General features: G+C 30.0%; 1 protein-coding gene across 1 annotated transcript; it reads left to right on the top strand.

Annotated features, from left to right (window-relative positions):
* The first annotated feature begins 5,658 nt into the window (after positions 1–5,658).
* LOC112723490 (WAT1-related protein At4g28040) lies at positions 5,659–8,551 on the top strand. Its single transcript, XM_025774880.3, has 7 exons — positions 5,659–6,246; positions 6,326–6,397; positions 6,645–6,761; positions 6,852–7,092; positions 7,181–7,339; positions 7,803–7,951; positions 8,043–8,551. The coding sequence occupies exons 1-7, from the start codon at positions 6,065–6,067 to the stop codon at positions 8,248–8,250; spliced, it is 1,128 nt and encodes a 375-aa protein (XP_025630665.1). The 5' UTR covers positions 5,659–6,064; the 3' UTR covers positions 8,251–8,551.
* Positions 8,552–9,981: the final 1,430 nt, after the last annotated feature.

Below are 9,981 nucleotides of genomic sequence, written 5' to 3'. Positions count from 1 at the left end.
AAATACCAACCTGATAAACCAAAGGAAGTAAACCCGAAGAAAAAGTGCCGCAGAAGAAGATCAGTCGAAACCACAGAAAGAGAAATGGAGAATGGAAAATGCTCTGATTGGAAAAAGAAGCAATAGAGAAGTAAAAGCAAAACGAGGGAACTGAAGAAGGAAAACCAAAACGGTTTTGAAAAAGTAAAATGACGAAAAAAAACACGGCTCGCAATAAATACCCCCCATCGAAAAAAGTAACGCCTCGAAGAACGCAACAGACGCGACTGATACGGAAGAGTCACATCAGGCCTAAACGGTCAGACGAATCTTCCACGACACGAAACCAAGACACCGACCTCATCTCGAAAGAACCAGACGGGCACCCGAGAAAAATTGAGCCCACAAACGAAAAACAAACGTCTCCCAACGACAGACCGATCTCGCTCGCTCTCCCGCTGCGGGGGCAACTGTTACGGATCCGGACCACGGATCCCAAACCCGGGACTGCACCTTACCCGGCTTCCCGGGTCCAACTCCGAAAGGCCCAAAAAACCGGCCCTAACCAACTTTTGAATTCACACGTCCGTCTTATCTTGATCAGATAAGATAAGATAAGAACACCCATCATCTATAAATAAGAAGACCCAAGTCCCTCCAGGTATTTATTCATTCCTCACACTTTCTACCTCTTAGATCCATTCTAACTTGAACGTCGGAGTGTCTTTGCAGGTACCACCCCCCATCGCTCCAGTCAAGCAATCCGGCTCCAGCCTTGCCCGCATGTTCCCAATCCACCCTTCAACCCGTATCGGAGATATCCTGTACACTTATTAATTTTTTGACAACCAAATAAACTATATGAATTCATGTACATTTATTTAATCAACCTGCAAATATTTAGTGCGCTTATAGAAATAGAATTTGCAGATTTTGATTGTCACACAACAAAACTGGTGGGTCATTGACGAGCACAAGAGGTATAAAAAAACTTGGACACATGTTTAGAATCCATATGAGTTCACAAGCTGGCAAAAACGTATAGTACTCAACTTTAATTGAAGAACGAGTAACAATAGTTTGTTTCTTAGTTTTTTTAAGATATCAACAAATCATCCAAGAGAAAAGCAATATCTGATTAAAGAATAATGAATGTTGGGATTCGGCCCAATTAAAATCACTAACAAAATGATCTTCTAAGGGTGAATCATCAAATTCTAAAAGAAAATAAAAGACAAAGAAAAAGGAATCGTCCCCAATATATAACACGCGTGGTACGATGTTTGTCCCCAATATTTAGTTGTGTTATCGTTTAAGAAAATTTTCAAGTGTACCGTCATACCGGTATATCAGTGATTTTTAACTATTGATCTTAATTATATATATTATATATATTTTTTATAATTAAAATCAACGATTAAAAATGACTAAAACACTGGTATCACGGTACACTTAAAAATTTTCCTATCGTTTATATCGATTATAGATACTGACCTGCATGCAAAGTCTATAGAGCTTGCAGGAACTAATAATGGGGACCGTGCTCAGCTCCATTCAATTAATCACGTAAAAACGACTCGCATATTCGTTTTGATTCTAAGAATTATACCATCTATATGTCTGTACTTTATGGAAAAGTATGAGAAGCCAATGAAATATTTATACAATGTGTACAATGGAAATTTAGAGAGTATTAGAGATATAATCATTAGTGTTACCTTTTTTCATCAGTTGAAACTTTTAGGATGAGTAGTATCATACATGGTATTAGAGCGCTAGATCCGAAAGATTAAGAGTTCGAGCCTTGGTAAACTCCAAAATCAGTTTAAGCTTTATTAAGCTTAGTATTATCCGTAATAACGAGATGCTTAACAATAGGATTAACAGATGGAGACGTTGAAGCGTTGAAGTCTCGCTGAAGAAAATATAGATTAGTGGCGATTACCACGATCCGCCAATAGAATATTTATACAATGTGTACAATGAAAGTTTAGAGAGTATTAGAGATATAATCATTAGTATTACATTTTTCTATCAGTTGAAGTTTTTGAAATGAATAGTATCATGACATAGTATTAGAATGTTAAATCCAAAAGATCAAGAGTTCGATATGATAGTTTATATATTATTTATTTATAAATTTTGATAAGTAATCAATAATCAATCAATCAACTATCAGTTAACTTGTATCTTATTAAGTAATAATTTTATTTTTTAATTATTATTAATTAATAATTATTTAAATTTTATTTTTTTAAATATAAATTAATAATTATGAATTATAATTATTTAAAATTATTTGGTTAAGAATTTTTTTACTTATATTTTTTTAGTTTATTATGTATGATAAGTATTCGGAATTATTGGTATTTGTATAAGTTTAACGATAAATATTGGCCGACTGTGTGATCATTGTTTGATATAATATATAACAGGTTTTGTTAAGTAAATAATGATTTTTGTAAATAATATGAACAATAAATTTTAAAATTGATTTAATAGATTAAAAAAATACTTTATTTTTAAATTATTTTCTAAATCTTAATACTATTAAGATAATAATCTGCACACATAATGAATTGAACATCTAATTATTGTTAATTGTATATTAGTAAATCGGATAAAAAAAATAACAATTTAATTAAAAATAATGAACATAATTATCTACATATCTATTAAATTAAACATCCAACATATTCATTATTCACATTATTTAGTATTTTCATTGTCTACTTATATTTTTTTTATATATAAACATGATCTCATGCATGTATTTAATTAATAAGAAAATTAAGTGTGTGAAATGGTTTACCTGCGGAGATGCCTAAACCTCTTTAAAATTGTGCAAGTTGTGACAGGTAGGCAAAAAGTCATGTTTGATTTAAATCGAAAAATGTTAGAGACTAATCAGAATTATTATTTTTTTATTATTAATATTTAAAAATATAAAATAAAATATTATTAAATTATTAAAAGAAACAAACAAATTAATGATTAAATAATAACTAAAAATAATAAATTTTAATAATTTTTTAATATTTTTCGGTTTAAACCAGACATCTCTGTTAGCTCGTGCTAAATCATGATCTTCTTCATAATCTATTGTTCACCTTTCAAATAAAAAATACGTACAAGATAGATAGATAACATCCAATGAATTAGAAATAGCAAAGACAAATTAAAAAATGTGGATAACTAATCAAAACACAAACACTTGTTATGAGTAGAAACTTCTAGTACTAGTATATATACAATTTAACGCTGTAGGCATGTGCAATATTGTATTTAGACAGGGTATGCTAATAAGATAAAGGTGGCTCGTGAACTAAATACACACTGGTCCAGTTGTCTTTGTCTGACATGTAATGTGAAATGAACATGACCACACATCTTCAATGATCTCGCCCCACTTTCCATCCATATTAACGTGGGCAAAAAATAGAAATAAGTTAAGGGAGAAAATAATTTACGTGAATAAGTCAAAATAAAAATTGCTTTATGAATTTATTAATGCACATTTATATGTAGTTCGAACCAGCTTAGTTTGAATTCTATTTCTACATAATTCGAACCAGCTTAGTTCGAATTATACACAAACACATGCACACACATAATTCGAACCCGCTTGGTTCGAATTACACACAAACACACGCACACACTAATTCGAACCAGCTTGGTTCGAATTACACACAGTAATTCATGGTATAATTTGAATTATGCTGTTAAAAAATTAATAATTTAAAAATTAAAAAAATATATATTTTTATTTAATTCGTTAAAAAAAAGCTAACAAAATATTTAATTACGAGACTTCTTTAAAATATTAATGAGTTATCAATTCGAATTACATACAATACTTTTCTGTCAATTTTTAATAGTTCATGAATATTTTTTAATAAATTTTTTTAAATTATACTACAAAAAATATTTTATCCTATGCAAAACAATTTAAAAAAATGGCTTAAAAAATGTTAGGAATACTATAAAAATTTATAATGTTATAATAACTTAGGTAAATACATGCATGTACTCAAATTTTAAATAAAATACTCTACATAGTCAATAATAATTTAGAAATGAAAGAAAATATTTTATTCCATACAAAATAATTAAAAAATATATTTTATTCTATACAAAATAATTTTAAAAAATGGCTTAAAAGATGTTATGAGTACTATAAAAGTTTGTAATATTCTAATGATTTAGGTAAATACATGATAAAAATATTTTTTCTTTAATTTCTAAATTATTAGTGACTATGTAGAGTGACTAAATTAATAACCCGTCATTTGGACTTCTCGCTAAGACCCCTATACCAAAAGCGAAACAAATTTCATCCCTCTCTTTCTTTTTTTTTTTTTTTGTCCTAACTTGTTAAGTATATTTTTTTTTATAGAGAAAGCGAAAAGATAAAATTTGAACAAGACAAACACTTACCAATAAGATCCTATCAATTAGTATTATACAAAAGAAATCTATTATTATAATATAATGAATACTATATTAAAAAATCTTATATTCAAATTGAAAATTTAAATATTGTATTAATTGATAAAATTGAATAAAATAACTCTAAATTTCTGAAGACATATGACAAATAATAATAAGTCTTGTTGTTAAGGTGAAATTTCATGTTTTTATAATAATAATAAAATTACTCAAAAATAAAATAATTTTTTTTATATTCAAAATTTGAATAAATACTAAAGATATATGGATTTGTAATCCTTATTTCCTTAATTAAGAATGGCGTGTATGCACCACTAGTTTTTTACTCACCGAAAAATAAATTCAAACAGGTAATAAAAGTTAATTGGTAAGGAATTTATTAGATAGATAATGATTTTTGTGAATGATATGAATAATAAATTTTAAAATTAATTTAATAAAATAAAAATATATTACACTTTTAAATTATTTACCTAAATTTTTATATTAACATAATTATCTACACATCTAGTAAATTAAACATCTAATATATCTATTATTTAAATAATTTATAAAAATTATTGTCTACTTATATTTTTTTAATTGTTAATTAACTTTCAATAAATAGATATTCCAAAATTTATGCATAGTGATCTAAAAGTTTGGATCTCTATCTTCCAATGAAAAATTTTGCTTCCGTTAATTGTTGGTGAAGTTATATAGTCTTAAAATATTAAATTTGAATTCTCTAAATTTTAAATTTGTATTTTAAAGGATAAAGTATAATCTTTTATTTTTAAATAATTTTTTTTTTATATTTATTTTTAGTCTCACATATAAATAAATAATGAGAGATCATATTTTATTCTTTAAAGTAAAATTCAAATTTTAGAGAATCTAAATCCTAAAATATTAATGACAAGACTAACCCAAGTGGCGTTCATTCATGGTCACCCTTGTGGTCACGGTGCACCCTACCTGTTTTGTTTCTTTCTTGAGGAAAAGATGAAATAGAAGTAATAATCATTTTGTTGTACGCTAAGAACTGCCACCGTATATATAGTGACATTAGCTTATACATAATACATAATACTAATTAATTAATTAATAACACCCTCCAACATGCCAAGTAACAGATGACGAGGTTGGATTATATCGTTGAGTTGTGTCCTAACCCTGTGGCTCCATGATGACGTGGACACAGACGTGCAGATCCTGTCTTCTTGATGAAAAATTTAAAACTTTTATTGGTTTTCTTTGGCAATATTCACCTATCATTTTTTTGTACTATATCTCATTAATAAAGTTTTGTCACTTGCCCATAGAAAACACATGATTCAGCATGAAGAACATAATAATGATTCCGATATAAAGTGTATTAAATAAAGTCAAAAGTAATAAATTTTAGCCATTTTTTACTAATATTTTTTAGTTAAGGTAACGATCCTATCTTTCTCACTAGAACCTTCCTCTACATACACTCTTAACTTGATTGGTGGTGTTTTGTCCTGGCAATGATTTCGAATCTCCGCATGCATATCTTTGAACCATAGAACCTACCTTATCTTTCATTCACCTACCGTGTAGCTAGCTAATTCAGCGTCTTTATATATTAATCATTATAAGTGCTAACTGAACAATCTGTGTTGAAAGAAAAATGGGTGTTTTGGATGAGAATCTTCCTGCACTGGCTATGATGGGGTTGCAGTTTCATTATGCAGCGCTTGCAATTTTCACCAGAGCTGCTCTGTTAGAAGGTTTGAGTCCAACCGTCTTTGTTGTTTATAGACAAGCCATTGCTACCTTAGCTTTGGCTCCTATGATCTTCTCCCCTAAGCGGTAACAAGTAACAACTACTCATAATTATATATATTCAGCTTAATTGCTAGATCTCTTCTTCTCATGTTCTTTGTATCAGGATACAATCTTTCAAAACTTCACTGAGATCACCAAAGAGCTTCTTCTTGATGTTTGCTACCTCTCTTGTTGGGTATATATATATCATGTTGTTGGTTTAGGTTATTTAATTGAAGGTGAAAACTCAGGTGCAGTCGACTTCACGTGAAGTTGATAATTGAGAGGTGTTAGATGAAAATTTAGTTAAATCAGTCAAATAATCTAACGGTTTTCAACTATCAACTTCACGTGAAGTCCACTACACCTGAGTTTCCACCTTAATTGAATAATGATATATAATAAACTCTTTAAGTCTTAAAGGTTGATTTTTGCACTTGCAGAGTAACAGCTAATCAGAATGCATATTTTCAAGGTCTATTCTATGCTTCTTCTACAGCAGCAACTGCAATGAGTAATCTCATACCTGCTTTAACTTTTGTCATAGCAACAATTGTTGGGTATAACTGCTTTATCTTCTCTAGTTATTATCCACCATGCACCACTTCAGTGCAATAACAAAGAGCATATTTTGTTTATTGATGAGTCAGATTTGAGAAAATTGATCTGAAAAGCATGAGAAGTAGTGCAAAAATAATAGGAACAGTTTGCTGCGTGAGTGGAGCATTAACCATGGCTCTGGTGAAAGGACATAAGCTCTTAAACATGGACTACTTTCCTCATAATGCTGCCAAACACATCCTCACTGCTGCTGATGATGACACGTGGCTTCTTGGCTGCCTATTGCTCTTAGCAAGTAGTGTTTTCTGGTCTTCTTGGATTATCATGCAGGTAATAAAATCTCTAATCATTATTAATTACTGTACATGAATGAAAATTGGACTTATTATTATAGCTTGAAACCAACACAAACAAACAGGTACCAATTTCTTCAAGCTGCCCAGACCATTTGTTATCAACCTTTTGGATGTGTTTATTTGCGGCGGTTCAATCAGCCATATTTGCACTAGTCTATGAACATGATCTAAGACCATGGAGTTTGCATTCTGGCCTAGAATTTTCATGCTGTCTATATGCGGTAAGTCACACCCTAAGGTAGCGTTTTGTGAAGAGACAGAAACGGAAAAATTGAGACTAAGAGACAGAGACTAAGAGACAGAAATTGAAATAAATCTCAGTATTCTGTTTGGTGTAAAGTGGGAGACAGAAATTGAAACAAGAATGAAACTCTAATTTAATTTGTACAAAAAATAAAATTAGAATTAATTAGTTGAAACGAGGATATTTTAGGTATAAAATGTTATTAAAGTTTCAGTCTCCATCTTTAAAAACTTTAGTCCCATGTGTCCTTACTTTTTAGAGGTACTGAAATACTAAAATTTTAGGGACAGTGACAGAAATTTTAGTACTAGTCTCTGAACCAACAAACATAATACTGAGTTTCAGTCTCTCAGTCTCTTTCTCAGTACCTCAAAACAAACGGTACCTAACATCTTTATGCGTTACCAATTAAATCAAACTAAATTATTTTTTATGTGTAGGGAATTGGAATAGCTGTTAGCTTCTTGGTTCAAACATGGTGTATATCAGAAAGAGGTCCTCTGTACTGTGCAATGTTCAACCCTCTAGCAACAGTCATCACAGCTTTCATTTCTACTACATTCTTACAGGAACAGCTTTATGTTGGAAGGTATGTATTAATATCATTAAAAACTCTTATTGTTTGAATAAAATTTCTCTAAGAACACAATAATTGAAGCTAAGGTAAACTTGAGTTTCAGCTTGATAGGAGCAATTGGAGTGATTGTTGGTTTATATATTGTGTTATGGGGCAAAGCCAAAGAGTATGAAAGGGTGAAGCAGAAGACACCAGATTCAAGTTTGGAGGAAGGTGATGATGATAATGTAATAAGAAGAAGTTGTAGTAGTAAGATAGATCTGGAAGAACCACTTCTGTCAGATAAATCAGAAAGCAAGATAGAACCGTGATTATGATATAAGATTAATCCAGTAACAGTTTTGATGATGAATTTTGATCTGGAGAAGCTTAAACAGAAACTACTTCCTTTCATCAAATTTTCCAAGGCAGAGAGAATCTGGACACCAAAGAAAAATCAAGATTATTACCTGAAAAATGGTAACTATTATATATTATAGATTAGTAGCAGTAATGTATTATTAGATAAAAGCTATTCTTCTTTTCTTCTTAGAAATCGGAATTTTTGCAAAAATAAACAATGATTTATTTGGTTTATAATAGAAATAATAGCTATTTTCTTTGATAAACAAATTCAAGATTTTATTATTATTATTTTGGTCGGAAAACAAATTCAAGATTATCACTTGAACATTTTTAATTAAAATGTGATGATGAATAATGAGTCAGCACCAAAAGAGATTGTGATAATAATAATTATTATCATAATAATGAACTAGGAAAGAGAAAAGCCTATCTAGTTTTCGCCGATTTGGGCTTGGGCTATATTTTTGGTCAATTTTTTTCGAACCATTAGAACTTAGAATGTGTGTACACCTTGCACTCTGATCCGAAGAGGGTGTTTTTTATTTTTATTTTTTTTTCCCAGTAACATCGTGCCAGTTAATTAAGTTGGGTTAGTCTAGTAGTTAGCTTACTAATTCGTTTAAGTAAGTGTTAGAGGTTTGAATCTCGCCTTGTGTATGTAGCAATCCATTAGCCAACAACAAACTCTTAAATAGATTTAAGCAGGTTTCTAGGCTTGTCATAGAGAAGTTGTCAAGATATCCTTTCTAGATTGTTAGAAACAAGAGACTAAACTGGAGAAAGGATTTGTGTATTATTGAGTGTATTCTAGTTGTCTATTCAAGTTGTCTATGCAAGTTGTCTAGAATGATACAATATAAAAGGGTATTTATAGATACTAAGAGAATCGTAATAATAAAGACGTAATCTCCTATAATAAATATTCAGATATACTAAATAATGCTGATTGATCTTAATTGATCCTAATTATATTCTAACATAGATATATGGGAGATATCTTTTGAGAGTTAACTATTTATTTAGATAAGTAGGGTTGGACTTCCTTCGTCATGCCCGACCTCATAAAAGTCGGGTAGGTGTAGAAGATGCCTCCTTTACCAGATGAAATCCTATTCTTTTTGGGCCTGACTTTGTTCTAGGCCAAGATACGAACATAAGGTATACGGAATTTTTATTTTAATGTTTTTGTTTTATCAAAGGGCTATATGTACAGATAAGAAAATTTTCTAATCCTACATTTCGTGTCAAATTTTATTTTAACTTTACTTTGTTCTTAACATTTTTTGTAAAATGCTTTCTACCTTTAGGAGTTCTTTTTTCCAAAACAAAAGAGTGCATATTGTTCCTAAAGTGAATCTGAAAACGAAGAGGAACCAATGTGAAGAAAATGTAATTGTGTATAGAATTGAACGTTCGAATTGAAATGAAGAGTAGCAGCTCCAATCTATTTATACAATGCTGAAGTCATGCTGCGCTACTACTCAGCAGTAACCACTTTTAACTAACTTGACATAAAGCAACTCTAACTACGCTGACTAGTTTTGATTGCACTGTTCTTGATTCTTGATTTCAGACTTTATACACTCAATAGTTCCCCTACCTATTCAAATTTAATCCAAAATTCATGTCCCTTAGTATGTAAAAAATTATGATTATACATATAAATTAGTCACTCTTTAAATATATATATTTAAATA

Source organism: Arachis hypogaea, chromosome 11, assembly GCF_003086295.3.
Source record: "Arachis hypogaea cultivar Tifrunner chromosome 11, arahy.Tifrunner.gnm2.J5K5, whole genome shotgun sequence".
Taxonomy (NCBI): Eukaryota; Viridiplantae; Streptophyta; class Magnoliopsida; order Fabales; family Fabaceae; genus Arachis; species Arachis hypogaea.
The sequence above is the reverse complement of the archived record's forward strand: the minus strand, read 5'-3'. Positions and strand labels throughout refer to the sequence as shown.

What these genes read in the sequence shown, in the direction of transcription:
- LOC112723490 (XM_025774880.3), top strand. Translation starts at nt 6,065, where the DNA reads ATGGGTGTTTTGGATGAGAATCTTCCTGCACTGGCTATGATGGGGTTG. An exon ending in GTCATAGCAACAATTGTTGG is followed by an intron (nt 6,762 to 6,851) that starts GTATAACTGCTT and finishes TTGATGAGTCAG; the next exon opens with ATTTGAGAAAATTGATCTGA. An exon ending in TTTCATGCTGTCTATATGCG is followed by an intron (nt 7,340 to 7,802) that starts GTAAGTCACACC and finishes TTTTATGTGTAG; the next exon opens with GGAATTGGAATAGCTGTTAG.